Here is a 27,441-nt window from a genome sequence, read left to right on the forward strand (position 1 = left end):
AACAAGCCTCGAGGTAAAGCCACGCGTGGGCTCAGCATTCTCAGAAGCACTGCGGGTTCTGAGCTGTTCCTGAGCTGTCCAGATTGAGCAGGAGGGCAAATTCCTGCTGGAAGCACCGGACTTCTTCCCAAAGAAGGTGGAAGTGATGCTGGCTCTGGAAGTCCCAGTGGGTTCCCCTGCTCAGCCACTGTCGGGACGTGTCCAGCTCCCACTTCTGCTCAGTGCCAAGACCGGGATGGGAAATTTCTCAACCATATTTTCCCAGTCCCTGTGATGGGAAAGGAGCAGCTGGGAAAATCCCGATGAGCTCAGTGCTGGGACAGACCCCGCCAATGTCCTTGCCAGCAGAGAGCAGCAGGGAGGCAGATCCGCTGGGGTGGGCTCACTGCAGGACCACCCCCGGTTGTTCTCCTTCCGTCCGCAAACCCCGGGAGGACAGCAGGCGGCAGCACCTGCCCAGACACCCCAGATTCTCCCCAGACAGTTACACCAGGCTCTCGGGAAAGTTTCTGTTTATTTGGGCAAAAAGGAGGGACCGTGTGCTGGTGAAGCGGGAAATGCCTCAGAGCCATGATAGGGGTGGCAGAGCAGCAGCCTGGAGCTTTGGCACATTAGTCTTGTTCTTTTGGGAAGCAGCATCCATCCGCCATCCTGTGGAAAGCAGCCAGGAGAGGTGTGCTGAGTTTTTGAGGTGGGAGGCCAGCAGAGCGGGCAGGACCTTCCTCTGCTATCTGGGCTTCAGCCATCTCCAGGGATGAGTTTCTAGTCTACCCCTACAACTAAATGGGCACTGCTGTGGGGGGGAAATGAATGCTAGGGCTGCCCAGTGGGCTGACAGCCAGCATGTTTTGCATGGTGAGACACCAATCCCGATTTGCCAGCTTTACTGGTACATTTCATTGCAGCCCCTTTGGCAAGATCCAGTGTCCTGGCCCTTGCTACTGGCTGAACTCAGCAGCCATTTCTCCACTGAGCAGGTTTTGGTTCAGGTGTCACTACCCACCATCAGGCAGCTGTACCTCCATTGCATCCCTGTGCTCTCCACTGCAGGGAATACCCAAAAGAATGCATCCTACCTGGATGTATGCTCCGGCACATCTTCAAATAACTCAGCCCCCAGAGTAATTTGAGGAACTCATGGTGGCCCCGTGTTCGGGTGCCAAGGGGAAAATTTTCAGGTGAGGATACATTGCAAATACTGCATTGCACTGCAGCAACTTACCTACACTTCATCAACGCTGCATTCGTCTGTGAAAATAAAGAGAAAGGCTGAGAGCAGGGCCTTGGTCTTGCCAGTCCCATTTAGCACTCACAGCAGGAGGCAGACAATCCAGGAACATGAGCAAGACAGAAGTCACAGTGTGCCAAGCCCCTCATCACCTCCTGGCTGTCCATAGCACCAACCAGTCCCTGCCAGCCCACTCAGGCTCCCCGTGAGGACGGAGCCAGCCAGGTGGCTCTGAACACAGCACTTGGCCACACTCACCCTGGCTGGGCAGCATGGTGATCATCTCGTCCGTGTAGTTCCTCTCCCTAGCAAGCTTCCTGAAGATCGCCGCTGCTGCGGGGCTCACCTCACGGCTTCTGCCTGAAGGAAGAGTTAGCTGCTGGCTGGGTGGGACAGGTAATGCCCTGGCACCAGGGTCCCTGGGCAGCCCAGTGTCTCTAGGATCCCAATCCCACCCTTTCTGACCACTCCTTGCAGCTTTTAGCTCTGTTTCACCAAATGACTTACCGAGGCCATGGATACTTGGCACAGTGCAGAAACCCAAGACCCAGCCCCAAAATGCTGCTCCTTCCACTTCCCCCTGCCTTGATCCACCTCCTAAACCAGAACTGGCACATGGGCAGTTGCAGCACAAGGTGTCTCCATGTCCCATCCTCCCCTTGCCCCCTCATGACCACAGCCCCAGATTGGCTACGCACTGTAGAGCCTCATCATGTGCAAAGTCCTCCCATTCTTCACCCTAGTTGCAAGGATTACTGCATAGCTCTTGTAGTCAGTGTCCAGCACTTCCACCGTTTTCTTGGCTTCCTCTGAAAAAGGACATGGAGCAAAGTGAAAATCTGCTACATGCCCCTGAGAGCTCCCATGCTGCAAAAGGACTATCAGAGTGTGAATGCCCATTCACTGATCCACCCAGCCCATATTTCTGCTGCATCCCTCCTCCTGGCTTTTCCTCTTGGTAAGACTCCTCCAAAAGCCTGGAGAGCCCACAGATCATGGCACAGATCAGCAGAGCGACTGGGACCTTGAGTGTAGGACGGTCTAGGGGTGGCCATTGTGGGCAGCAGAGCATCCTGGCCAATTTGGGACTAGCACTTGGGGAGGGATAGGGGAAAGCACTGCTGTTTTGTCCCTGTTGCAAAATGACTGCTTCACCCACAGTTAGGCTCATGTGGTATGAGGCTGTCCTCCTGCAAGCAGCTTCCCAGAAGGAGCCACTGCTGGTGGGGCAGGGCCCCAGCATGGGGTGGTGTTGAGTGGGTGGTTGGGACCAGTGGTGGGAGGTGTCCCAGGGACAATTGGTGTGCCTCCGACTCTGCCCATAACTTTGTCCCCACTCACCTGAGTAGTAGACTTCACCGTCGTCACTGGTCTTCTTGAAGGTTGTCTCCCATTTTCTGCACCCCTTTGGGCTGCAAGGCAAGGAAGAATGCCCTGTCACACATCTTCAAGTTGTGCTCAGAGCCACCTGGTTTTGTCCCTGCTAGGTGAGGTTCCCCTCCCCAGGACACAAGCTTTGGAGTCAGGGTCACACCTCCAACACAGGAGGTGCTGATAAAGGATGGTGTGTCCTGGGGAGAGCTGCCACTCGTGCAACTGCCAGAGCAGGACAGGGAGAACAGAACCTGGCACTTATATTGGGCAGCAGAGGAGACCTTCAGCTGCTGACAGCTGGTGCCCCAACTCAGCCTCCCTCCAGGTTTGTGGGCGTACTGGGTAGGGGCACCTGGAGGGGCACCCACTGACCAAATCCAAGGGAGGGAAGCACCTGGCACTTACTTGGGGACAGCATAGGAGACCTCCAGCTCATCCTCTCCTGGGAAAGAGATTCTGACCATTGCCATCTTCATGTTGCCCTTCTCACGCAGGAAGAACTCGGTGTTGGAGGCCAGAGCAACAACATACCATTTCCCTGCAATCTGTCAGTGGGAACGGGCTGTGAGCCTGGAGGACCTGGCAGGATGCGTCCCTTTCTGGGCACCTGTATCCCATACGGACACCTGAACCCCTGTTGCATCACTGTGCTGGGGCTGGGTGTGCAGTGCTTCCAGCATTAGCTGTGGCGTCCCCAGCTATCCCCAGCAACCGAAAGGTCCTCCCATCCCCACCCTAGTGAGCAGAGCCCACAGTCCCTTCCCCGGCATTCCGCAGGTCACCTCGCTCCTGTCCGGCACTGTGGCTGCAGCCCCCGCGTGCAGCAAGCACAGCAGGGCCAGCCCCAGGCTCAGTGCCAGCGTCCTCATCTCGTGCAGCCTCCGGCGTCACCGCGGGATGGGGAGCGATCCCGGTGCTGTTGGCTTTATAGGGCTGTGCTCAACCCCCCCCCGCGCCCCCGCCCTGCGTGCTGTGCCGCACGGAGAGCGCTGCTATTGTTGGCGTGGGGCGAGGTGCTGCTGTGGGAGCTGAAACCATCCCAGGGTAAACAGAGGCTTACGGAAAGAGGAAAGTGTTGCAAGCCCTGAGGAGGGGTCTGAGTAGTGGGGTTGCAGGACTGCTATTGCACCACAGCTGAAAATGAAGATTTTCTTGTTTTCTTGAAGTCTCTTGTGAAAGAACAGAGGTACTTCTTGTTTCCCGGCTGAGAACTGCCGGGAGAAGCAGGGAGGTCATTCCCGGCACAGCGTTCATGGGCAGCCCCGGCACAGCAATGACTGGCACCTGCCCCGAGGCCGCTCCCATCGTCAACCCCACGCCTGGATGGCAGCGCAGGGTGCCAGCGTGCTGCTGACACGTGTGCCTTCTTGGCCAGGGTATGCTGCCCCTCTGCCCTGGCTCTTAGGGGCTCCAGGGTTCCAAAGGGCTTGTGTTGCATCCTCACAAACATACCCAGGTGTGTGCTGACGGATCCCCATTTCTCAGCCACCACTTGCTGGGGAATGCAGGGGGGATGGGGGCATGGCCCTACTGCCCCCACGGCTCTTTGCCAGCAGGCAAATGGGGTGGTGGGTGGCAGGTGGATGTGGGGGCCCTGATTAGACATGGGGCAGCCCTTTGTCCACCTGTGCAGGGAGCTGGGTGTCCTAGGGGCTGCCCGCTTCCCACTCTGCCCAGCTGGGCTCCCCACGCTGGGTGGGCTCTGCAAACCGCGCAGCAAAGGAGCCCTCAGGCTGCCCTGTGGTTCTGGAGGGATGGATTTGGTGTAGGGCTGCGGTCAGCACCCCCAGCACTGACAACAAAAGCACTGAGCTCACGGGCAGCTTCTGCATCTGTTTCTTTCAAGCAGAGAGGTGTGCTCCCAGCATGGAGCAGCAGGGGTGGGAGGGGTGGGAAGGGGCAGCATGGAGTGGGCACTGAGCCAGGTCCCGAGGACACACAGCCCTGTGTCAGCCCTTCAGCTGCAGGGAGGCAGGATGGATGGACAGATGGACGGGGGGGTCAGCAGGCACTTGGAGGGGCTGTGCATCCTTGCTCAGCCTGTGCTCACTTGCGAGTCTTGGCGCACCGATCTGTTCAATGTGAGAAGAGGGATGAGCATGGCCCCACACTGTGAGTGCTGAGTCCTAGTGGAGCATCCCCACACAGAGGGGACATGAATGCCACCTCCCTTCTGGCATTCACCTGAATGCGGCAGCACGACCAGCATGTCCTCAGTCAGGCCCATGGAGTGGAAGAGCTTCTTGAACTTCTGCAGGAGCTCTGGGCTCATGTCCTGATTCCTTGCTGCAGGTGGAGACCAAAGCGGGGGCTGTGAGTGAGAGGTCCTACAGCCAGCACCGCACCTGGGGGTAGTCCCACAGTGGGACCTCTGGGATGGGCAAAAAAGTAAGGGGATGAGGTGCAGGATGGCCACCAGGCACCTCTGTGGCCACACCCTGGGGGCTGTGCACCCCCCATACAGCCCCAGCAGCCCTGGGGGTCTGCAGCTTGAGTGGCATGCTGCAGATGGGGATTTAGTTCAAAATGGCGCAAAGTGGGGTTATTGGTAACTGGGGATATTGCCAACGTCATGTTTTGTTCACTCCAAAAAGGACTCTTTGGGCACAGGAGGATGCTGGCGTGCTGGGTGCTGACGCAGTGGCCCTGGGTGGCAATGGGGGTCCCAGCCCTGCCACCCCCCATGGGATGGGCACCCACTGTAGAGCTGCAGCATGGTGCTGGGCTCCTGGCCGTCTTTCTGCTGGGTGTACACGATGGCGTAGTGCTCGTAGTCTGTGTCCATCACGCGCAGATCTCTCTTCTCTCCCTTTTCTAAATGACCCCAGAGAGCACCCAGTCAGGCCGTGGCTGCAATGTGCCCATCGGGGTCTGGGAATGGAAATGCTGCACAGAGCCACCAGCTGTGTGCAGTCAGCGGTGGAGGCATAGGAGCCGACCCACTTCCTGCTGCCCCTGGGCACAGCAGGACAGACGCTGACCACGCTGCATTTCAGGGCCCCTGCCCACACATACCTGTGCCGATGTAGTGCCCTGCCTGCCCACCGTGCTGGAACAGCATCATAATCTTTTTGCATTCTTCTGGCCTGGAAGGGGAAAAATGAAACAGCAAATGAGGCTTGGAGCCAGAGGGTGGCACGCCAGGCAGCAGGACATGAGGGGCCATGCAGCCCACAGCTTGGGCAGTGCCCGGCCCAGGAGGTACCACTGCAATGGGACTCACAGCGGGAGGACCGTCTCCATGGCCATGTGTCCCTCCGGCGTGAAGCTGATGGTGGTGACAGATGATGTCATCTTGTCCTTCATGCTCAGGAACACAGGGCAGTTGGAAATAGCAGCCATGATGTGCCACATCCCTGCAAACTGCAGCAAGCCATCACTGCCAGGGTTTGGGGGAGATCTGGAGAGCTACCATCTGCCAGGGGGACCTATATCCACTGTGGGGTCCTGTCAGCCTGTGGTGAAAGACCTGCCACCCCAACATAGTGACCTGCCACCCACCACTGGGTCCTGCCACCCACCTGGGGGACCTGTACCCACCATGGGGCCCCATCAGCTTGTGGTAAGGGACTTGTCAGCTGCTATAGGGACTTTCCACCCCCTCGCAGGGACTTGTCGTGTACTGGAGGGACCTGCCACCTGCCCTGGGGGACCTGCCACCCCATGGCAGGCACCTGTCACACTGTCACCCAACTGCAGGAACCTGCCATCTCCAATGGGGACCTGCCTTTCTGCACAGGGACCTGTCACGTGCCATGGGGACCTGCTGTTCTCTGCAGGGACCTGCCTCCTGCTGTAGGGACCAGCCAAACCTAGCATAGGGACCTGCCACCTCCCTGCAGTGCAGGGAGTGCAGAGCACTCCTGCCTTGTGCCACAGAGGTGAGCATGGCATTCAGCCCACATTCCCTGCGGCAGCTCCACATTCCCTAGGCTACCATAGCCCCAGGGTGTTGTATTCCCACAGCAGGCCAGCACAGTGGTCCAGCACTGGTCTGGTTATGCATAGGTACCCACACCTCACAGCAGAGGCTCTGGAGAAGACTCAGAGCTGAGATCAGGGAGTGCCTGGGGATGCAGCTCTGCCACCCTGCCCCAGCCCAGGCAGGCTGGCACCCTATGCCATTACCTTCTTGGTGTCGAAGTCCAGCTGCACAGGGACCTCAGCCTCTGCCCGCAGCAGGCAGAGCAGGGTCAGCACCAGGCTAGGCAGCACCGCTGTCATCCTCGCTTTGGGGTCTGGATGCTGTCTGGATGCTGCAGGAGAGGCTGCATGGTGCTGCCTTTTCCTGCACCTACCTTTATAGCCCCCACTGCTGGCAGCACCCCCCACCCGCCCCACTTTATGCAACAGGTTACACAAGAGCAGTGATAAGTTGTCCCCGTGTTAGGTGACAACTTTGGCCCCCTCCCAGTCTAATTGCTCTGTCCCAAATGAATGTGGCATTGTGTCAGACCCAGCACAGAGCATGTTGGGGGCTGCCACCATCTGTGCCAAAGTGAGTCCAGGGAGGGGGCCGTTGGTGTAGAGGATCCGGCTGTATCAGGATAGGGCTTAAGTCTGGAGTCAATCTGCAGCCTGCTGCCGGTGGGTGCAGACCCCATTCCAGGGCAGGGCACGGGGATCCCCACTCCAGGGATCACGGCACGGGGGAGCACTGGGGCAGCTGGGACTGAGCATGACATCCATCTGGTTTGTGTCCATCCTCTTGCTGTGGTTTTGGAGATCCCCTCTGTGATCGCTCATTACCACATGCCCACACAGCCAGCCTACTCTCCAGAGGGGAAACTGAGGCAGGGAGGCTAGTGTGGCCAATGTGGCAGATGGAATCTGATCTCCATAGCTGGTCTCAGCCCTTCTCAGCCCTGGGACCCCTTTGTCCAGAGGGGACAGATGAAACCAGATGAGGGTTTCATCCAGAATTCATGGCCAGGCAGCACCGTGTGTGTGCATACAGGGTACAAACCCATCACCTTGCCTGCACTGCAATGCCTTCCAACCTCAACTAAGCAGGACCCCAGGAACGCCCATTGCGCACCCACTCCACAACAACCCAACAGACACGAGCAGGGGAACAGTGGTTTATATGGGCTTTAATAAGGACAGGGGCAGATATGCGGGGTGCAAAGCCAGGAAGTGAAGGTAGATTATGGCACTGGGGTCAGGATGGAGTGGTTGTCGGCTCATGGCACTCTTGGAGCTCCATCCAGCAGCAGCCTGCATGGGAGAGAAGAGAAATGAGTGCTGCTGAGCTGGTGGGGGTTGGCGTGGAGTGACAGTACCTCTGCCAGCCCCACACCCCCCATGCAGGGCCACCCCAAAGGGAGACAAGTAATGCCCCACTGAGAGCTGAGCAGCTCCCTGGGCTGATGGCACCAGGGCTCTGCAGGGTGGAGACAATGCTGGGATCCATCGAGGGCAGGACTCACCTAGGCAGCATCTGCCATGCACTTGTCTGCAGAAAGAAAAGCAGAGATCATCTTCACTGTGGTTAGGGGCACTACTGCCCCGGGACAACCCTCCAAGGACCTCCGCCTCCTCCCTCCATCCTTATAGGCTGAGCGCGGCCAGGAGCCACTGTGAGCTGCCCACCCTTACCTGTCTGGGGCAGGATGAGGATCTCCTCGTCCTTCAGGCCCTGCTCCTGGGAGAACTGCATGAACCTCTCCAAGCGCTGGGGTGCAAGCTCCTTGGTGCGGCCTGCAATGAGAGCAGGGTGAGGGCAGCCCCCGGGAGCCAGGGGAGGGGGACCCGGCCCGGAGGTGTTGTCCCATCACCCCCTCCTGCAGGACAGATCCCCTCTGAGGAAAGCCCAGGGGTCTCAGCAGTGGGGTGGGGACGTACTGTAGAGCAGCACCATGTTGGAGGAGCCGGTGCTCTTGGAGATCTGGGTGGCCACCAGAGCATACTCGTCATAGTTGGTCTCCACCACACGGATGTCATGGTTGCTGCCCCAGCCTGTGGGAATGGAGAGGGCACCACTCAGCCCAGCGCTGAGCCCAGCCCCCCACCCCTAAGGGCCACATCGCTGCAGGGTTGAGACAAGGGCCCAGAGGCTCACGTGGGCTGGTGTAGCTGAACCGCCCGGGCTGCTCCGTCCGGATATAGAGGCTGTTCCTCTTCTCGCACTGATCACCCCTGGGGAGCAGCACAGGGCCGTCAGCAGGACCACGGGGGAGAGAGGGGAATGGAGCTCAGCACCCCAGCGCCCACCCAGCAGCCCCCAGCACTGCACTGTGCCCCCCCAGCTCCCCACCACCCATACTTGGGGTAGGTGGAGGTGACCTCCATGTTGCCATCTGCAGTGACAGTGATGTCTGTGGTACACATCTTCATCAGGTGCTTCTTGTCCTTGAACCAGTTGGAGTTGGAGGCCAGGCCGATGCTGTACCATCTCCCTGCGAGCTGTACACAAACTCTGCTCAGCGCTGGGCAGGAGGGCTGTACCATGCTGCAGCCCTCACGGCCGGCAGAGCCGTGGCTAACAGCATATTGCTGCTCTCCCCATCCCCCCCAGCCCTGCTGGGAGGACAGGGCCACGCAGAGCAGAAGTGCCATTTGCGTCCATTCACAGCACAGAATGGGCCAGGACTCTGGGACAAACAGCAGCCAATACCACATACAAGCCCAGGCTGGGGCCAGCATGGACGTGCCCCCTTCCCCATCACCTCTTTGGGGCAGCTGTGCCACCCAGACTCTCCCAGGGGCTCCTTGTAGGACCCAGCAGCACAGCCCGTGCCCCAGCTTGGTGGGACTCCAATGCTGGGCTGAGGATGCAACGGGTGCCCCCTTCTCCTTGTTCCCATGGCAGTAGGGCCCCCAGCCCACCAGTACCCCCCTTGCTAAACATTCCTGGGAAGATGGGCATCCCACACACCCCGGCCCCATGCACCTTGTCCTGCTGGAAGTCAGCTTGCACAGGAATGCTGTTCTGCGCATGCAGAGCCCCAAGCAGGGCCAGCCCCAGGATGCTGAGCAGCGTGGCTTGCATGTCCCCAGCCAAGCAGAGCTGAGCCGAGCGGGAGCTACAGGCAGTGCTGGACGCAGCACTGAGCCCCTATTTATGGACAGGCAGTGCAGCAGCCCCAGGGGGCTGGTGAGGTGGGCGGGCCAGCCCTGTCTCCCCCCCCCCCCCCCGGGGGCCGTTATGCAAGCAGGAGCAGGGGCAAGAGCTGAATCCAAAGGGCAGGCTGGGAAACTGCAAATTTTTCCTTCCTGTTGATATTACATGTTTGCCTCAGGGTGCCAAACTGCTCTGCAGCACAAACACAGCTGGCGGCCAGTTCGCCGGCTATCCCTGCCCCAGGGCTGCACAGTGCAGGGTCTGGGGGAAGAGGGGCTGCCATGGGCAGAGCATGGGGACAACAGGGGTCAGGTTTTGCTACCTGCCCCTGCCATGCAGAAAAACATCGTTCAGACCCAGAGAGGGGCCTAAGCACAGCACAAGTGCCTGCCAGATCCTGATCTGATCCTTGGGATCTGTGGGAACCTTTGGGTACACCCATAGGAACCCCCTGCCTTGTGCTGACCCCAGTCCCTGCATAGCTTCTGGCCAACAGCATGCAGTCAGACAGACCTCCTATCTCACCCCACACCCTTCTCCAGGAGCAGCTGTCCCTGTTGGATTGCGGCTGCAGCAGGGCGAGGGCTGAGGGTGATCACTGCTGTTACTGGTGGCCCTGTGGGGCTGGGCAGGACTGCATGGAACAGAGCACCAGGCAGGTCGTGCTGCCCTAGGGCTGTGGCTCTGGCAGTTGCCTACTGCCAGCCTGCGGCTCTCCCTGCGGCACAGCCCTTCCAAGGCTCTTTACATAAGGAGCATGTTTTCATAGCAGCTGTTTTTTTCCTCTCAGCAGCCCACCCTGCCTGGCCGCCTGAGTACATTCCCTTCTCTGCATCCAGCTGCGAGCCAAGCCTCTGCTGCACAGCATGTGCTGGGGGCTGGGCTGGCCCTGCTACTGCGGATTTATTAAAACAAAACAAAAGCTGAGCTGGGCAGGATTGAGCATCATGAAAGCACCCTGGGCCCCCCCGCGTGCCACTTTCTGCCCTAGGCTGAGCCCACCCTTGGTTGGTGTGGGTGCACTCCATGGGCCCCTTGGGGTGCAGGATGCTGGGGAAAGCTCTCTCCATTGGGAAATGGAGGCGTGCAGCACCCCGTGTGCCTGGCAGAGACGCTGAGGAGTGCACAGGGTCCCAAGGAGTTGATGCCAGGTGGCTGCAGGCCAGGCTGGAAGAGCCCATGGCTCCCAGCACCCCGCCGTGCTTCCACCATGATGCTGCCACTTCTGAGGAGCAGCTCCATGCTGGGTGAAGCAAGCTGTACTGGGTGGCTTGGGCCCATAGTGCCCTGACTCCAAGGCAGTGGGCTCAGCAGGCGGCCTGGCAGCTCTGTGAGCATGGCCAGACATGGCTGCCCCACATGTGGGCAGCAGGACAGCGGCTGGCTTTGGACAGGTCACGTGGTGGATCCTTACATAAGGCCCTGATAAACAACATGTGTTACCAGTTTCCGCTAAGATTGCAAAACGCCAGTGCCGGGGGCAGAGGGCTGCTCCCACCCCAGGGGCTGCAGACCAGCCTGCTGTGGGGGAACTGTGGGGAAGGGGCTTTCCAGCCTGCTGCTGCCTCAGCAGAAATGACTAGAGGCTCCTCACGGGGTGTGCCCCTTCCCCTCCAACTCCAGCCTGCACTGGGAGGTTGGAACCAAAGCAGCCCTGCCAGGTTGGACATGTATCAGGCTGCTGGAGACCCTGAGCCCCTAGGGTTAACCCTGCAGCCCTCAGTCTGTGCAGAGGACTCCAGGCATGTCCTCTGCCTGGCTGTCAGCTGGGTGCTGTCAGGGGTATGGCCCAGGTGGCAACATCCTCTAGGAGACCATGGTCCACAGGGCCCAGGCAGGGTCACAGCTGTTTTACCAGCCCTGAAGACAGAAAGCAGGACAGCTACAAGGCTACATTTTCCTCCCTTTAGGTCCCTGGTGGGAAGAGCTGACCAGTTCCCAGTGCCTCCCAAACCCACCAGCCCCAGGGCACCAAGTGCTGTGAGCTCTCCATGCCATGTTTCCGCAAGCTGCCAGGCACTCTGCCTTGCCTAGACACAGAGCTTTTCCTTGTATTTATTGGGGTGTTGCCAGTTGCTGAAGGGCATGGGGCAAAGGGCATGAAGCCATGGGGTGACACAGCCAGGCTGAAGGAACAAGGGAGCCCAGAGTGTGCTCCCAGCACTGCAGAGCAGCAGCAGGGTCTGGCCAAGTCCCAGCTTGTCCCTGTGTGGTTGTGTCCATGGGCAGCTGCACAAGGTGAGAGATCAGCACTGGGCACATCCTGGAAACACTGCTTCCATCTACAGCTCTGCTTCTGGAAGGGAAAGAGAGGTGTTGAGGAGTTGGGGCAGAGCCCAGTGCCAAAGTTGGGACTTACCTCTGCCTCTCCAGGCACCAATGACAAATGGTGGAGCCACCTTTGAGAACAGCCATGTTGTCTCCATCCCAGGACACCCCACCCCAGACCGTCATGCCAGTACAGACACCGCTAAGCCCAGCTGGACCCACACAGGGGCCAAACAGGGCCTTCCTTTGTCAACATGAGGCTGTGCTGGGTGATGCTCTGCCATCTCCCAGCCCCACACCAGGGCACAGAGGGACTCCTGCCCTGTGCCGTGGTAGCACTGCAGGGCAGGGCCGTGGCAGCGTGGAGCCATGCTCACCATCAAGGATGTGGAAATCATCCGCAGAGTCGCAGAACCCTGTGAGAGAGAGGGCCCAGGACGGTCACCTGCCCTGCGCGGCCATATTCCCACACCCATGTGGATGTGCCCCTCCGCCCTGCTGGTACCAACCTCCAACCAGTGCTGGCCCCCTTCAGCTGCCCCCACTCCTGGCAGCTGCGTGGCACTCACCGTATGTGGGGAAGTAGTAGATCACATCCTCACTCAGGCCTACGGCCCTGGCGCACCGCTCAAACTTGTCCACGATGGTGTCGCTGAGCTGGCTGCTGCGGCCTGCGGGGGAAACAGCCCTGCTGCCGGCCCCGCTCCCTGCAGCGGGCATGGTGTGGGGCACGGTGTGGGGCACAGGCATCCACTGCCCTACGCCAACCCACCATAGAGCTTGACAGAGAGGCCCTGGCTGTCCTGGTAGTAGATGATGGCATAGCTGCGGGGGTCCGCCTCTCCCACCACCACCTCCATCTTGCTGTTGAAGCCACGGCCTGTGGGGGACAGTGGCAGATGTGGCCCAGCTGGGCACCGTCCTGGGGCGTCGTGTCATCACCAGAGGGCACGAGGGGTGCGACTGGGCACCAAGGGCACACACATCTCCATGGCGCTGCCGACGGCAGCACTCAGCACAGGGACACAATCGGACCCCAGAGGTGGCACAGTGGGAAGCACTGGGGGAAACCACTTGTGCCAAAGTCCTATGGGAGCAGGAGGGGCCCACTCCATGGTGCCCACCCAGCCCCGTGCTCACCTCTCACAGAGAAGCGCCCGTGGGCTCCTGCAGGGACGTAACGCTGCCTGATCTCCCAGCACTGCCCATCTCTGTGCAGGGAGAGAAGCAGAGTGCAGGACAGGCTGCAGCTGGATCTCAGCTCTGCCCTTCCAGCTTGTACATGGGATGTGTTTTCTCAGGAGGTTTTCTCCACTGGGCACTGATGTAAGGGAAGCCCAGTAACTGCTGAGCACCACGTGCCAGTCACTCCTATCCCTCCTTGCAGCTCCTATCCCTGACACCCCACACAGCTGTGTCACCCATGGCCATCCAGTACCCACAGCCATCAGCTGTGCTGCCGCTGTGGGAGCCCTTGGGACGCAATCCCTGAGCAGGTAGCCGTGGAGCAGCCACACAGCTACTTCATGCCCCAGACTCCCTAGGCTGCCTGTCCCATATCCCACCTGGGCACCCTAACTCCACCCTGTGATGGCAGCCCTGTGGTTTGCAGGGTGTCGGGTTCACCACAATCAAGACTGCTAGTACAAAACATCCCAGAGATCTCCTTGCACTGCTCCAGGGCAGCTCTCCCCCCTTGCAGCCCACAGCCAGGTGCTGGCCCTGCCCCCTCCAGCCCCCTGGCCCCTCCAGCCCATCTGCAGCATCCCATCCCATCAGCAGCAAGCATCACTCACAGCTTCCTGAAGGTGCTGATGGCTAAGCTCTGCCCATCCGGGACAGCCACTGTCATTGCCGTGGCCTCCAGTCGGTGGCTGTTCTCAGCCAGATAGCTGCAGCGGGACGCCGTGCCGACCAGAAACCACCTCCCCACCAGCTGCACAGCACCGGGTGGGCACCGTCATCCAGGCCCAGGCCCTGGTTGCTGCCACCTTGTGCTGAGCACCCACTCCCACATTTTGTGCTCTCCCCTCTTGCTTGGCACTGTTGTCTGCAGCCTGGCCCTGTGCTTGGGGTGCTGCTCACTGTGGACCCTCATTCAGGAGCAGCAGCATGATGGAGTTCCCAGGACATCGCACCACAGCACGCACCAACTGCACACAGCCCTGAGTATGTGGCAGACAAGCACCCTACAGACCTGCCCCCACCCGCAGCCCAGCCCCAAGACCCCCATGGGGCAGCTCCACAGGCACCCGGAGGCCTGATGGCAGCGCCTGGGGCAGAACTGTGCGGGCAGCGGGCTGGGACACGCCGCGAGGCCAGGCGTGGGCTGGGGTGTGCAATGGGGCCGGATCGGAAAGGGGAGCAGTGGAGGCCACCCCACAACCCCGGTGCTGCTCCCAGTGGCCCTGCCCGCGGGGACGCCTGGCCTCACCTCGCCGAGGCCGAGGTTTCCCTCGGTCACCACTTTCTCAAGAGGGCTGCGGGGAGGGGGCGGCCGCTGCCCCCGTCCCTGCAGCGCGGCGAGGAGCAGGGAGAGGAGCAGGAGGGAGCGCGGGGCGGCCATGGCGCAGCGGAGCCCCGTGCCGGGAAGCGGCGCGGCCGGGCACAGCCGGGCGGGCACGGGGTCACGGCACACGGGGTCAGGCGGCACGGAGCCGGGGGCTGGGCTGGCGCTGCGCGGGGCCTCCAGTGAGAGCAGCCGGGCCGGGCTGGCGGGGGCGGGGGGGAACGACGACTCTCAGGGCCCCGCGGAGCGGCGGGGCAGCGCTGACGGCACCAAGCCCGCTGTCCGCGAGCTCACGGCCTGGGAGACCCGGACCTACGGAGAGACGGGCGGGGCCTGAACACCGGGGGCGTGGTCCGACCGCACGAGGCGGGGCTCGTTGCGGAGGGGCGGGGAGACCGAGAGCGATCGCGCTGCGTTCGGCTCGCTGCGCCCGGAGCGGCGAGCGGCGCCGCGGGCGGTCGAGCAGAACCACCGAGAGGGCAGCCTAGAGCGGCCCGTGGAGCCGGAGCGGAAGTGCGGGCGGAGAGGCCGGAAGTGCGGGGCGGGGAGGCGGGCGCAGGGCGAGCGCCGTCTCCGGGCCGGGCTCCAGCTGAGCGCCGCTCGCTCGCGGTGCGGCGGCAGGATGACACGATGGCCGCGGGCGGCCCCCTGCTCCCGGACAGCGTGCTCTTCGAGATCTTCCTGTACCTGGACCACGCCGATGTGCTCGCGGTGGGCCTCGTGTGCCGGCAGTGGCGCGCCGTGGCCCGCGACGAGTTCCTGTGGAAGGAGCTCTTCTACCGCTACTACCGCGTGTCCCGGGACGTGCCCCGGCACCCAGGTGCGCCGCTCGGGGCTCCGCGGGCGGACGGGCGCGGCCGGGCCGTCATGTGCCCGAAAGGGGCTCGGGAACCGCCCCGCGCCTTGCGGAGGGCCGTCGGAAGGCCCGGGCGCTTCGGCTCTCCCTGCCGGCCCTGCAGTGAGTCACGGCGTGCCGCGGCACGGGTGGATTCTATGGTAATCGCTGCTGGCTTTTCCTGATCGCGGCCTTCCGGCTCCGCTCCGGGCTCTGTCCCTTTCTCGTCTGCGCTAGGAAGGGCTGCGGGCACGCGTTAGCTGCTCAGACTCTATTTCCATAAGGCGTAGGCAGCGGCTGCAGCCTGACTGCCAGAGGAGAGCCTTGCGGTGGGTGAATGCGCAGCAGCCTAATTGTACAGAGGGCAAATGCTAACGCGGCGCCTCACCCACTTTGCTGGGGCATGTCAGACTTGATCTTAGCCTCTGAGATAGGAAAATGACCCATTAACAGCGTCCTGCACGGCCTTCCATGAGGAGAGCTGTCAGCAGCCTCTGTGAGGGCAGCCCATGCTGCACTGCTGCTCTCTTGCTGAGGAATGGGCATGCAAAGCCTTGTCTGGAGGGGTAACCCGGTGCTGTTCCCTGAGCTGTTCTGGGAACAGAGCCCCTTGTCACCAGGGGGGTTTCTGAGAGGCAGCAGCCCAGAAGGGCTGTGCTCAGTTCTGTCCCCCAGGATGTACACAGTGCTCCCAGTGTCAGGTGTGGCACAGGACTGAGTTCCTGCTCTCTAGCTGTGATCTGTGATGGCTACAGGAGGATGGGAAGAAGCGTGGAGAATCAAACAGTGGGAAACCCTCTGCAGCAGGAAACAGCACACAGGGGCTTCAAGTAAGAAAGGAGAAGATGTGGATGTGACAGTGCAGGCTGCTTGGTTTCACTTGCACAGTCTGTATAGCTCCTTTAGATTAAAGATATTATCACTGAGTTTTATTTGAGACACTTTGGACAGGCTCATTCACTTCATGTCTCCTGAATGTAAGCTGGCATGTAAGCTGGCAGCCCTGTTCTTCAGAGCTATGGGGGTGGTCAGGGTAGCTCAGTAACAAATGTGGCTCTTCCCAGGCTGTGAGGATCATCCCTCTTGGTGATGGCAGGTGGGCCTTCCCAGGAGCTGGGGAGTGCCCTGCCAGCCCTGAACAGCACTGTCTGAGCATTCATGGAGCTGTAAGGGGAAGCATTGGGAGTGTTTGGCAGATGGGAACCAAGGACTTTGAGGGGGGGTCCAAAGCAATCTGCCCACTGAGCAATACTAGGATTCCCTGGCAGCAAGTTGTGCCCTGCCCCAGGGGAGGATGCCTCCCAGGCTACAGTGAGTTCCAAAAAACCTTCTGTCCTGTTCAGTGTAACTAGGAAAGTTGGCCGTTATCCATATAAATGTCTAATCCTCTTTACTTCCTTGGGATTTGCTGCCACAACAACTCTATAGGCACTTTGTTAAAAATCCTCTTTATTTATCTCTTCACTTGCAATCGGTGTAACCTTCTCGCAGTGTACTCCAGGCTTTCCTCCTTGCAGGACTCCTTGTTTGCCTTGATGCCTTGCATCCAGCTCCAGTTCTCTTCTGGTTCCCCTCTTTCTTGACTTACGCAGATGCTTTTTCCTGTTCTCAGTACTCCTTCTGGAACCTTCTTAATTCTGTGTCAGACAAGACAATCAGAGTGGAGCCCAGTACCCTGAGGAACAGCTTCTCTTTCATTCCATGACAGATGTACTTGCAGTGTGCTGGAGCACGTCTGCAGTTCTGACTTCTGTTTTGTCCTAAGCAAAGTTTTTGATAGTTAGCTAATAGCTGTGCTCTGGGTGTTTCTTATAGTGGTTGCAGTGGCTTAGAAAGTAATGATATAGTGAGAAGTTGTGTTCCTTGGAAGAAAAGATTGTGTGTGTGTGTGTGTGTGTGTGTGTGTGTGTGTGTGTGTGTGTGTGTGTGTTTTTGTGTGGAGGAATGGGAAAACTACTGAGAAAAATGTAAAGTCCCACTAACACAAGTGAAGCTGCAGAAATTGCGGCCACAGCAGAGCTCCTGAAAGCACTGTGCTTTACTAGAGACAGATTCTGTGGCTGCAGTATTCACCTCAGGTCTCTCTCTTCCCTCCCGTGTGCATTCTTGTCATATGTCCCTGCTTATGTTCCAGCTGCTGTCTCCTGGTATGATGAGTTCCAGAGGCTCTACGACACCATCCCTTGCATTGAAGTGCAGGCCCTGAAGGAGCACAATGATCAGGTTTTGCACCTCAGCTTCTCTCACTCTGGCTGCTTGTTTGCATCGTGCTCCAAAGACTGTACTGTTAAGGTAAGGTGGTAGTGTTCCCTGCACAAAACTTTCAGTTTTGATTTTATAGGGCTCGTCTATGAGAGCAGCATTCAGGAAACCCGTGAAGAGGTGAGGCTTGATCAGGTGACTGGGCTTTTCGTCTGTAGCTGCTGAGTTGTTCTCAAAGCCACAGAACTAATGACTTTTGCCAATGTAACCTTGAGAGCAGCAGATTCCAGCTTCAGCCCATCTGAAGGTGGTAGAGATGCTTACGTGGCTCTGGCTGCTTTCCAGGTGCAAGCCAGTCCCTCATTATGACTAACAGTGATAATGACCTGCTGCAGAAGATGTCTTGCATGGGTGGTTGTCTTGGGAGAAATCTCTGTCAACATGCTCAAAAATCCAGCTGTGCTGCTAACTTTTACTGCCTGGTTGATGGAGAAGTTTGGAGACGTGCGGTGTTTAGCTGCTCTCCAGAGCTGCAGCTGTTCCCTGTCAGTGGGGTTGGCAGGGAATTTGGGTCTTGAAGGTATTTAAATAGGGTTCTCAGTAACTTTTTTTTACTTTGACTGGTGAGTGCTGACAGGACAGGTGAAGTAGGACAGCCTTCAGGCTTCTTGCAGCTTCCTAACTGTTTGTCCATCTGCCTGTAGATCTGGAGCAATGAGCTGGACATCTCTCTGCAGCACAGCTCCAACATGAGGCCATACAACTGGAGCTACACACAGTTCTCCCAGTTCAACTCCGATGATTCCCTCCTTCTGGTATCAGGTGTCTTTGTGGGGCCTCACAACTCCTCATCAGGAGAGATTGCCGTAATCAGCATGGGTAAATTATGCCTCTGCCTTCACTGAGCCTTCCTGAGAGGTGTAAAGTGGTGGGAGATGAGGTTCTCTTCTGCCCCTTGCCCTTTGTGTACTGTGGCCTTGACCTCTGCTTGTCCTTTCCACCATCTGCACAAAGGGGTCCCGGTTGCAGTTTCTTTAGGTAGGCCTTCTGGATATCCTTAGGGATAACTCATGTCATCACCTGAAAGCGCAGTGTGGCATATATGTTCTCATTTAATTTCGTCTCTAAGTGAGAGTCTGGGTAAGGTGTGAGGTGCCTGTGTCTCCAGCTGTCCTGAAGCCACCATTTCTGCCTCAAGCAGAGTTGGTCCTGCCCTGAGGTCTCGTGCCTTTGAGATGCAGTCACCCTGCCCAGATCAACCTTTTCTGCTGCAGTTCTGAACCCAGCTGCACTGTCTCTTGCCATCTCTGTGCCATGACCAAGAGGTGCTGCTAAATGCACAGCTCTCCTGTTCAGAAGGGCTCCCATGGGGTGGGAGGCTGGGATTGTGTGAAGAAGATCTGTGTGTGTTTGATATGTTCTTGTCCTTGGGGCATCTGCTTTGGGCCATGCTTGGAGGAAGGCTGTGTAGCTGGTTGCACTCTGGTCTGGTTGTATCCGGCCGCCCTTATGTTTTGTTTTTCCTCTGCATGTACTTCACACAGATCTCTGTAAAAGAGAGAAATGATCTGTGTCTGCAGCCGTGCCTTGGGGCTGGTCTGTGGTTGGGCAGTATCTGCTCAGCTTGCAGTGAAGATGCTGTGTCAGTGCCTCCCCTGCTGTGGGCTGAGACCTGACTCCCATTTCCCATTCCTTCTGCAATGGTTTCTCCAGACCCCCTGTCCGGGGCCATCATCTCACACTGCTGTTTCCCCTCTCTTCCAGAGAACTTCACATTGCTTTCCAGGGTGAGGAATAAACCTTATGATGTGTTTGGCTGTTGGCTGAATGAAACCAACTTGATATCTGGCAACCTGCATCGGATTGGGCGTATAACCTCCTGTTCTGTGCTGTGGCTGAACAACGCTTTCCAGGTGAGGTGCCTCTGTTCCAGCTCCTCAGGCAGTGCAGCTTCCTGCTGGTTCTTGTGGGAGGAAAAGCTGCAGAGGAGATGTGAGAGGGAAACAGTGGCTCAGATCCTTGTTTGCCCTGTTTATCTCCTCTGACTCACCTTCCGGATATTGAGCTTGAGGCAACCCTGGAATGGAGTTTCCCATCATTGGGTACCTTATGGTACTCATTGCAATAGCCCTATTCTACCCTTTGCTTCCATTATTTCCTGCCTTATAATCGGGATGAGGAGTTGGGTGCAGAGTTGTAGAGCAAGTGTTGCTGAACAGGGTTACTGAGGGCTCGGTGCAAGGCTGGGCCTGGGATGACTGCAGCCTGGCACGTGTTGAGCAGTGACCATTCTCCCACTTGGCAGCTCATTGTGATGTTCCTGGAAGTGGCTGGGAGGCTGGCTTTGTCCTGCCTGCCACTGCTGAGATCTGTGGGCCAGGTGCTGTCTGTTACGCTGTGATGAGACCTGCAGATGGAGTGTGTGCTGGCCTTAGCCTATGTGCTGCTTGTTTGTTCTCTGCTACTTGTGCTTCTTAGACACGTTGCTCTTCCGTGTCTTGCCTCTGTCCTGTTGTCACAGCTGCACATCCTGGTGTTTTGTGTCTTTGACTCAAACCTTTGATGCTGGCTCTAGCTGGAATTCCCTGTGGTGGCAGGGACCCTTCCAATAATCACATCTCTGTGTTGCACCTGACACTGCAGCATTAACTCGTGCATGTCTAGGAGTCATGGAAGGACCTTGACTGGTTTGTTAGAAATGTTGAAGTGTGGCTGCAGACAGCCAAAGCAGTTAGGTGGGGAGAGACTTGCAGCTTGTTTCTGGGAGCTGACATTCCAGCCAATTCTGCTGAGCGGCACATGCAAGCTCCAGGAGCGCTGAGGTCCTTTCCCTTTGCTTCACATAGGCTGGAGGAATGGTGCTTTGCACTTCACCTGTTTGTCATGGGGGTCTGTTCCTGAAATTCTCAGCAGTGCCAGCTGATGACCTCAGGCAGGAAGGTGGGAGCAAGGCTGCCTGGCCTCACTGTTGCCAATTCAGATGTTTTCCTTCAAAAGCCTGGCGCTGGCTTTTTGGCTCATCTCACCCACCTCCAGGATGGGAAGGAGCATAACAAAGCTGGCTGGCATCTCAGCAAGTCCTGATGGTAATGCTTAGAGATGCCCATAGAGCAGTGCTGGGAGGTCAGTGTGTGACCGGAGCCTGCAGAGTGGGCTCGGGCTGTGGACAGTGGCTGCGTGGAGGCTGTAGGAGCAGTGCTGTGGTGAGGGGATTCCTGCTTACTTCTCTTTTCTGCTCCCAGGGCATAGAGTCTGAGAATGTGAATGTAGTGAAGAGACTGTTCAAAATCCAGAATCTGAATGCCAGCACTATCCGGACTGTGATGGTGGCTGACTGCAGCCGGTACGATTCCCCAGACCTGCTCCTGGACTACGAGGAGCAGCTGGCTGCCTCTTCCACCTCCACCTGCCCGGTCTTTGATCTCGGCAGTGACAGCGAAGAAGAGGAGTCCAAGCCCAAGCAGACTCCAGAGTCAGCAGTACAGGAATTGCCGGATGACGGGGCTGTGCCAGCAGAGGATGAGCTGCAGCAGTTCTTTGATGATATCATGGGGGGCTGCGTGAGGCCTGCCATGACTGAGGCTGAGCTGGAGAACAAAGTGGCTGAGCTGTTCATACGCAACAGAACTAAACCGCCTGAGGTGAACCTGCTTTCCACGGACAGCAACAGCAAGACAAAATACTTAATTTTCACCACAGGGTGCCTCACCTACTCTCCGCACCAGATAGGTAAGGCTGTGGTTGAGCTCCAGGGCACATCAGCCGCCTTAGGGGTGCGGGATGCAGCTGCAGTCTGGGTGTTAATCTGGAAAAGACCTGTGTTGTTTGCTGCTTGTTTGTGGTGAGTTGCAGTTTTGCTCAAGCGGGGTTCTCTGTACAGGACCAGAGGGTTTTGAGACTCTTCCACTCACTGGATGTGGTTTGCCTGCAGGCACTTGCCTCATGGTTTTGTTGCTACCAGGCTTGACGCTTGGCCACATGTCATGGCAAGGGCTAAGCAGGAGACCAAGAGTGAGCTCCTGACTTAACATCAGCCATGAGCCATGCATCAATGGAATGATATGAAGGGCAGAGGTTGCCCTGACGGGGGCTTGTGGGAGAGTGTCAGTTGTGCAGATGTGGAGAGGGTGTCAGGATGAGGCAAGTCTAAGCTGCTTGGAGTTTGTGATTGTGTTGCTTGTGCAATGCCCCATCCCTGTGGGACAGAGCCCCTGTGCAACTCGGCCTGTTGGTCTTTGGGATGTGGGTGGTTGGAGCTGAACATATGGCCTGGTGCAGGAGGGGATTGGCTGCCTCAGTGCAGTTGGTGGCGAGCTGCTGGTGACAGCTTGCTGGTTCTCAGTTGGGTACAAGGAGTTGTAACTTCAGCACAGGCCAAGCATGGGCACTGCTGGGGGTCTTTGTCTGGCTTAGAACTTCACCAGCTCATTCTGAGCACACTTGCTGAGGTGCTGGAACTAGATGAGACTGAAGGTATAGTGATGAGCAGAGGTAGATAGTCTGGCTGCTTCTCCAAAAGCCCCTGAAAGTAGCCTACATGTTGAGTGGGAAGGACCAGGCATCAGTAAAAATGTGAGGAGGAATGTAGAGCTGCCTTCAGGCAAGAGGACTTCTGTAAAGCCAGACAACTTCTTTTCCTTTTGGTACATTTTCTTTCCTGCTGCAAGCTCTTCTAACTTTCCTGGCCTGCACCACTGCAGTAAGGCAGGGAAGGGCTGTTTCCAGATGTGCAGACTGCCTGGAGAAGAGCCACTTGGTCTTTGTACACCAAAGATAGGAGTGCAGCCCGGACTGCACAGAACTATGACACTGTGCTCTTTTTCTCAGCTGCCAGCAGGAGCAGTGTGGCTGCAGTGTCTCAGCTCCTTGCCCAGCCCTGAGCTGCTGCCAAATGCTTCACTGGCCCATGGTGCGTGAACTGAGTCATTCTCTGTGTGGTGGCTGCCTGTCCTGGGAGCTGGTGCTGCTGGGAGCCTTGCTCCTGGTGCAGCAGGGGCTGCTTATGAGCATCACAGCTGTGTTGCCCAATCTGCTGCATGCAAGCATTTCTGCAGGAGTTCCCTTGGAGCTCCTCTCTCCCTCGGTGCTACCTGAGGGAGGAAGAATCTACTGGGGAGCAGCAAGTGGGGTAGGAAGTGAAGGGCCTGAGTTGCTCAGCTCAGCTCAGAGATGTAAAGGGCCTTGGGCTGCAGTCTGGGCCTTCTTTCTCTGTGAGAGGTAGCTATGTAAAGGGTGGCATTAAAGGTCCTTTGGGCAAGGGGCAGGATCTTCCCATTTGGACACATGGAGAGTGCTGAGTACACATGTGCCCAAGAGCTGCTGAGGCCTACAGGTGCCCTCCAGGAGGCCATCACAGGGGGCTGTGTTTGAGAACTCTGTCTGGAGATTTTGGGGGAGAGAGCTTGACCCACAGCATGCAGTTTGGAAGCTGTAAATCACTGAGTCTGGTCCTGGTTTCAGACCTTGTGCCTAGAGCTTCCTGGGCTGACCCCCAGCTGTGCATCACAGCAGCTGGAGGAAACACCAAGCGGTGCCTGCTGGACTCCCTGAGTCCGAGTGCTGCAGGATGTGGGCCCAACCCTGGGGCTGCACAGGGAGAGCCTTTCTGCAAGCAGAGAACCTCTGGGGCCAGCACTGCTCTCTTATACTGCAGAGGCATATAGCCAGGTGAGGTTGTAGTGGGTGGGTTGGCAGCTGGGCACTAGGCTTCTTACCACTAGTGCTCAGTGTGCCAGAGTGTCACTTATAGGCACTGTTCTGGCCCAAGGTACTGCTAGTGAGAGCCTGGAAGCAGCTGGCAGGGTCAGGAACTCTGTGCCAACCTTTCCCTCAGCCCCTGGCTGGAAACAATGCAGTCCTCCTTTCTTAGCAGTGCTGAAGGAAATCCCTTCTTGGATTGAAGCCAATGGGCTTCCATCAGCCCTGCTGGTCTGTGGCAGAAGCCCAGGCTCGTATGATCTTCCTTTCTGTTCCCAAGGGATTAAAAGGATCCTACCCCATCAGATGACAACTGCTGGGCCAGTGCTTGGGGAGGAGAGGCGTTCAGATGAGTTCTTTGACTCGCTGGATCACGTCATTGACATCCACGGGCACATCATTGGCATGGGTCTCTCCCCTGACCACCGGTGAGTATGACAGGGTGAGGGGAGGAAGCTGCCTGCTGGCCTTGGGCACCAGAGGGTTTGGGTTACAGCTGTGTGGGGGCTTTGGAGTGAATGGGAGGAGAAATGACATTCTGCCCCAAGGGCAAACCTCTCTGCATCAGGCTGGGATGATGAGGCACTCTGCATTAGGGCATGTGGCTGCACAAAGTGGTAAAAGAGAGAAGACTGGAAGCAGTTGGGCCACCTCAGTCAAATGCCTTTTGGCTGGAGGGACCCATTTGCATACCTGCATGTGGCTGCCATGACAGTGGTTACTTGTCTTTCCTTGAGTGCTAGCAGTAAACTTCACCTTCTGGAAAACACAGTCACCCGTGGCCCTGCTGCCTTTATCCAGAGCTGGGAGCAGTTTCAGACCTTTGCTGCAAGTCTCTGAAGTGCTGCTGGCAGAAGGAGGGCCCTGTGCTGGCCTGGGGCGGGGAGCCTGTCCTGGCCACCTCAGACACTTGTATCCCGTGCTGATGAAAGGTGAACGTCTGAGCATCTCTCCCAGTCCTGTCAGGAAACCTTTCCTCCCTCTGTGCTGCTGAGCCCATTTCAGCGTAGAGGTCAGGCACAGAGTCGTGGCAGAGTGAAGGAGCTTCCCACAGCACTGCATTTCATTCCTGAGGCAGTGGGATAGGCTGCTGTCTTTGGTATTGATTTTAATGAGACAAAAGAGGCTCAGCCTAGTCTGTAGGGCTCTCCAACTCTAACCTCTTCCTTTCCAAGGGAGGCAGGGAGCAGTTCAGCACTGTGCTGTTTCTGCCTGTTTCAGAGTTGCAGGCCTGCTAAGGACCAGGGTAACTGCGTGGTCCCTGCCCTGACTGTGCGAGGGGAGAGGGTTTTATGCTGTGACTGTGAGCGCAGGGTAACCCCTCTGCTCCCCTCCAAGATACCTGTACGTGAACAGCCGTGCCTGGCCTCGGGACTGCGTCATCTCCGACCCCATGCAGCCACCCCCCATCGCTGAGGAGATTGATCTGCATGTGTTTGACTTGAAGACAATGAAAGAAGTGAAACGAGCCCTCCGTGCGCATCGGGCCTACACACCCAATGAGGAGTGCTTCTTCATCTTCCTGGATGTTAGCAGGGACTTCGTGGCAAGGTGTGTGGCACGGGGGTGGGCAGGATCCTATCCCAGGTATGGGCAGGGTGTTGCACTGTGGGCTGGTGTGCTGCAGGCCGGGCTGGTCCGAGAGCTGGGGGCTGCTGTGAGCAGAGCAGGAAGAGAGGCTTGTGAGGAGCAGGGACCGAGTCAGAGGGTGCTGCTGGAGGATGTCTGCTTTGGTCCTGTTGTGAAATCAGCAAGGAAAGAGGAAATGCGGGGCTGTGGCTTGTTTGTCAATGGGTGGCAGTTGCCCTTTCTGAGGGCTGCAGACAGCAGGTGTTAGATGGCAAGTTGGGATGGCTGGAGCAGCTTCACTGCAGCCCAGAACAGAGCTGGCTTGCTGCAAGTGCCACAGCGTGAGGCTGGCTGCAGGTCCGGGCACACAGCCCGTGTGCTCGTGCTGCTCTGAAGGGCTTCAATTGCTGCTGCTGTGAGACCTCATTTCAGGCTCCGCTTCTGGAAACCCACTTGTGTCTGTGGCAGGGCCTGGGTCACAAAGGGGATTTGCCCCTGTAGGGTGAGTGCCCGTGGGTGACAGCAGTGCAGATGAAGGCCTCTGGCTGGGCCAGGGCACTCAGTGTGGCAGGCAGGGCCTGCTTGTCCTCACCACTGTGTTGTCTGCTGCAGCGGGGCAGAAGATCGCCATGGCTACATCTGGGACCGGCACTATAACATCTGCCTGGCCAAGCTGCAGCACGACAACGTGGTCAACTCGGTGGCCTTCAGCCCGGTGGAGCAGGAGCTGCTCCTGACAGCCAGCGATGACGCAACCATCAAGGTGTGGCGCTCCCCTCGCACCGTGCGAATCCAGCAGGCCAGGAAGCCCAGGCCCAGGAAACTGCTCTTTTCCTGGCTCATGAACCAGAAAAGCTGAACCCAGGTACACCTGCTCCTGCAGCTTCCTCACTGCAGCCACTTCTGGAGCTTGCAGAGCTTTGAGCCCTGCACAACGGAGACGAGCTCTGGGCGCACCAATCCCGTCAGCTGAGTTAGGAGGGACCCCAGCAGTGGTAATGGCTTCCTCCTTGGAGCGTCTGCTTCAAAGACAGAACGTAAGGGCTGAGGACCTATTCCTGGGTCCGGTGGGCAGCAGCCCAAGCTGGTCACAGCAGGGTAGTGTCCCCACAGCTTATCACAAACGCTGCTACTTGGTCACAGCTCTCTCTGGGTGAGCTTTGGTCTCTGAGAACAGACTGAGGCACGTCTCCAGGGTTTGTACTGTGTGGGCCTGGGACGTGACTGACTTCACTGAGAGCTACCGGCTACGGAGCACCTGCAAAAGCAGTGGTACAATGCTGTGCTGCCTTACTGCGGGACTCTTTTAATATAGTAGTTTTATTATTGTTTGTTTGTCCCAAACCTCCACGAGCAACTTGTCTGGATGCTGGGTGTGCCCAGGGCTGCCCCACACAGTGTTTGGGCCACAAAGGAAGGGCAGGAAGGATCAGAGGGCTGAAAAGGCGGTGGGGGAGGCGGTGCTGGGATGGAGCTGGAGGGGCAGGGCTGCCCTGCCATTGGTCTGTCTTACAACTAAATCCTGATACCATCAGTTTACAAATCTGAGAGGGGAGGGCTGGTGGAAGCACAGATCTGGCTTTGCCATGGTCCTCCTCTGTTCTGTAGCACCTAAATGAAGTATGGCATTGGTAACATATTTATTCCAGGGGATCTGCTGTCTCTTCCAAGGGATAAGCTGTGATGATGGGTTCCATGGTCACCTCCCTCCTATGCTACTCCAGTTGTGGCACTTTAGGTTCTCTTGGTATGTTCTCTGTGAACAGGTGGAGGTGCAGCCTTCCTGCCTGAAGGAATGAGTGTGAATAAGCTTCCTTCCACCTGGGCTGACTCACCTTGGGGCTGGTGATCAGCTCCCTCTGAGGGCTCCTCTGATGGGGGAAAGTGGCTCACTTTATGAACTCAGTGTTGTTTATTCTGTATTTGTCCCTGAAGCTTTTTTCTCTCCAGCCATTAGCCAACTGTTAGAGTCTAAAATTAAGCTCCTAATCTTCACTTGGCCCAGACAGCAGGGGCCAAAGCTCCCAGGCCAGCGTTGACCTCAGGAGCTGCACCTGCTGCTGGGCTCCCCCCAGCTCAGAAGTACCAGGGCAAGTGTCTGTGCCACTCACAGCCTCAGGTTGCAAACAGCCTTCATGGAGGCAGTGGCTGCTGTCATAATATGCACTGATGGCTTTAACAGCTCCTCCAGCCCTCAGCAAGAGGGTTTTGCACCCATCTTTTGCTCTGCCACAGCAGGTGCCAATGGCTTTATCCAGAACCCCTGTACTCAGGTCTTCTGTCATCACAGGACTTCTAGAAACAAGGGAGTCCTTCGTGTGTGTGTGTATGGGTGTGCACTCAAGATCTAAACCCAGCTCTCGGTCCCCTTACACAGCAAAGGAACAGTCTCCACCTTTCTACACCTGCCCTCCTGACCCAAGATAGCAAATCTGTTTTTCTCCCTTGGCACAGTGTAGTAGTGAGCAAGGCACTGAGGGTTTATGTTTGTACCAAGTTTTGCTCTTCACCATGGCGTTGAATAAATGCTCTGCTAAAGCATCTCGGCGATGTAGGTTTGTTTTTCTTAGTACTATTTTTTTCTACAGAAGCAAAACTGAAGCCAGGAGTACAGTACTGCTCTGTGTGCTGCAGCCATTGCAGAAGCAGCTGCAGGGCAGGACTGGGGCAGTGCTGCCTTCTTAGTGTCCTTCCTT

At 57.7% G+C, this 27,441-nt stretch overlaps 5 protein-coding genes across 6 annotated transcripts; 1 reads left to right on the plus strand and 4 right to left on the minus strand.

Annotated features, from left to right (window-relative positions):
- Positions 1 to 495: 495 nt before the first annotated feature.
- Positions 496 to 17,372, minus strand: LOC100544929 (extracellular fatty acid-binding protein). Of its 2 annotated transcripts, none has more exons than XM_003211160.5 (8): positions 17,357 to 17,372; positions 3,385 to 3,500; positions 3,008 to 3,147; positions 2,570 to 2,640; positions 1,927 to 2,037; positions 1,487 to 1,588; positions 1,223 to 1,248; positions 496 to 651 (listed from the first exon to the last, which is right to left on the minus strand). In XM_003211160.5, the coding sequence occupies exons 2-7, from the start codon at positions 3,469 to 3,471 to the stop codon at positions 1,223 to 1,225; spliced, it is 537 nt and encodes a 178-aa protein (XP_003211208.1). In that variant the 5' UTR covers positions 3,472 to 3,500; positions 17,357 to 17,372; the 3' UTR covers positions 496 to 651. The 2 variants fall into 2 exon arrangements, with proteins under 2 accessions (XP_003211208.1, XP_085095423.1); XM_085239297.1 differs by lacking the exon at positions 17,357 to 17,372 and adding an exon at positions 5,400 to 5,413.
- On the minus strand, positions 4,516 to 6,905 carry LCNL1 (lipocalin like 1). Its single transcript, XM_010720678.3, has 6 exons — positions 6,731 to 6,905; positions 5,826 to 5,965; positions 5,618 to 5,688; positions 5,303 to 5,416; positions 4,787 to 4,888; positions 4,516 to 4,674 (listed from the first exon to the last, which is right to left on the minus strand). The coding sequence occupies exons 1-6, from the start codon at positions 6,824 to 6,826 to the stop codon at positions 4,649 to 4,651; spliced, it is 549 nt and encodes a 182-aa protein (XP_010718980.1). The 5' UTR covers positions 6,827 to 6,905; the 3' UTR covers positions 4,516 to 4,648.
- On the minus strand, positions 7,680 to 9,665 carry LOC100545080 (lipocalin-like). Its single transcript, XM_003211161.5, has 7 exons — positions 9,495 to 9,665; positions 8,868 to 9,007; positions 8,664 to 8,740; positions 8,447 to 8,560; positions 8,201 to 8,302; positions 8,032 to 8,057; positions 7,680 to 7,819 (listed from the first exon to the last, which is right to left on the minus strand). Exons 1-6 carry the CDS (start codon positions 9,591 to 9,593, stop codon positions 8,032 to 8,034), a joined length of 558 nt encoding a protein of 185 aa, XP_003211209.1. The 5' UTR covers positions 9,594 to 9,665; the 3' UTR covers positions 7,680 to 7,819.
- On the minus strand, positions 11,707 to 14,758 carry C8G (complement C8 gamma chain). Its single transcript, XM_010720680.4, has 7 exons — positions 14,368 to 14,758; positions 13,730 to 13,869; positions 13,074 to 13,144; positions 12,706 to 12,813; positions 12,503 to 12,604; positions 12,311 to 12,349; positions 11,707 to 11,961 (listed from the first exon to the last, which is right to left on the minus strand). The coding sequence occupies exons 1-7, from the start codon at positions 14,497 to 14,499 to the stop codon at positions 11,948 to 11,950; spliced, it is 606 nt and encodes a 201-aa protein (XP_010718982.3). The 5' UTR covers positions 14,500 to 14,758; the 3' UTR covers positions 11,707 to 11,947.
- On the plus strand, positions 14,921 to 27,286 carry FBXW5 (F-box and WD repeat domain containing 5). The gene is made up of 8 exons (XM_085239295.1): positions 14,921 to 15,262; positions 17,412 to 17,569; positions 18,184 to 18,358; positions 19,244 to 19,392; positions 20,722 to 21,208; positions 23,457 to 23,604; positions 24,515 to 24,727; positions 25,358 to 27,286. The coding sequence occupies exons 1-8, from the start codon at positions 15,073 to 15,075 to the stop codon at positions 25,602 to 25,604; spliced, it is 1,767 nt and encodes a 588-aa protein (XP_085095421.1). The 5' UTR covers positions 14,921 to 15,072; the 3' UTR covers positions 25,605 to 27,286.
- Positions 27,287 to 27,441: the final 155 nt, after the last annotated feature.

Source organism: Meleagris gallopavo, chromosome 19 (assembly GCF_905368555.1).
Source record: "Meleagris gallopavo chromosome 19, MGAL_WU_HG_1.1, whole genome shotgun sequence".
NCBI lineage: Eukaryota > Metazoa > Chordata > Aves > Galliformes > Phasianidae > Meleagris > Meleagris gallopavo.

Coding starts and splice junctions, on each gene's coding strand:
- LOC100544929 (XM_003211160.5), bottom strand. CDS start 3,471: ATGAGGACGCTGGCACTGAGCCTGGGGCTGGCCCTGCTGTGCTTGCTG. Junction 3,148..3,384: donor CAGTGCCGGACAGGAGCGAG/GTGACCTGCGGA, acceptor TCCCACTGACAG/ATTGCAGGGAAATGGTATGT. Junction 2,641..3,007: donor GTCTCCTATGCTGTCCCCAA/GTAAGTGCCAGG, acceptor CTTGCCTTGCAG/CCCAAAGGGGTGCAGAAAAT.
- LOC100545080 (XM_003211161.5), bottom strand. CDS start 9,593: ATGCAAGCCACGCTGCTCAGCATCCTGGGGCTGGCCCTGCTTGGGGCT. Junction 8,561..8,663: donor GTTCAGCTACACCAGCCCAC/GTGAGCCTCTGG, acceptor CCATTCCCACAG/GCTGGGGCAGCAACCATGAC. Junction 8,058..8,200: donor CCTCATCCTGCCCCAGACAG/GTAAGGGTGGGC, acceptor TTCTTTCTGCAG/ACAAGTGCATGGCAGATGCT.
- C8G (XM_010720680.4), bottom strand. CDS start 14,499: ATGGCCGCCCCGCGCTCCCTCCTGCTCCTCTCCCTGCTCCTCGCCGCG. Junction 12,814..13,073: donor CGGGCGCTTCTCTGTGAGAG/GTGAGCACGGGG, acceptor TGTCCCCCACAG/GCCGTGGCTTCAACAGCAAG. Junction 12,605..12,705: donor CCTCTCTGTCAAGCTCTATG/GTGGGTTGGCGT, acceptor TTTCCCCCGCAG/GCCGCAGCAGCCAGCTCAGC.
- FBXW5 (XM_085239295.1), top strand. CDS start 15,073: ATGGCCGCGGGCGGCCCCCTGCTCCCGGACAGCGTGCTCTTCGAGATC. Junction 15,263..17,411: donor GGACGTGCCCCGGCACCCAG/GTGCGCCGCTCG, acceptor CTTATGTTCCAG/CTGCTGTCTCCTGGTATGAT. Junction 17,570..18,183: donor CCAAAGACTGTACTGTTAAG/GTAAGGTGGTAG, acceptor ATCTGCCTGTAG/ATCTGGAGCAATGAGCTGGA.
- LCNL1 (XM_010720678.3), bottom strand. CDS start 6,826: ATGACAGCGGTGCTGCCTAGCCTGGTGCTGACCCTGCTCTGCCTGCTG. Junction 5,966..6,730: donor TGGACTTCGACACCAAGAAG/GTAATGGCATAG, acceptor GGCTTGCTGCAG/TTTGCAGGGATGTGGCACAT. Junction 4,675..4,786: donor GGTCGTGCTGCCGCATTCAG/GTGAATGCCAGA, acceptor CACATTGAACAG/ATCGGTGCGCCAAGACTCGC.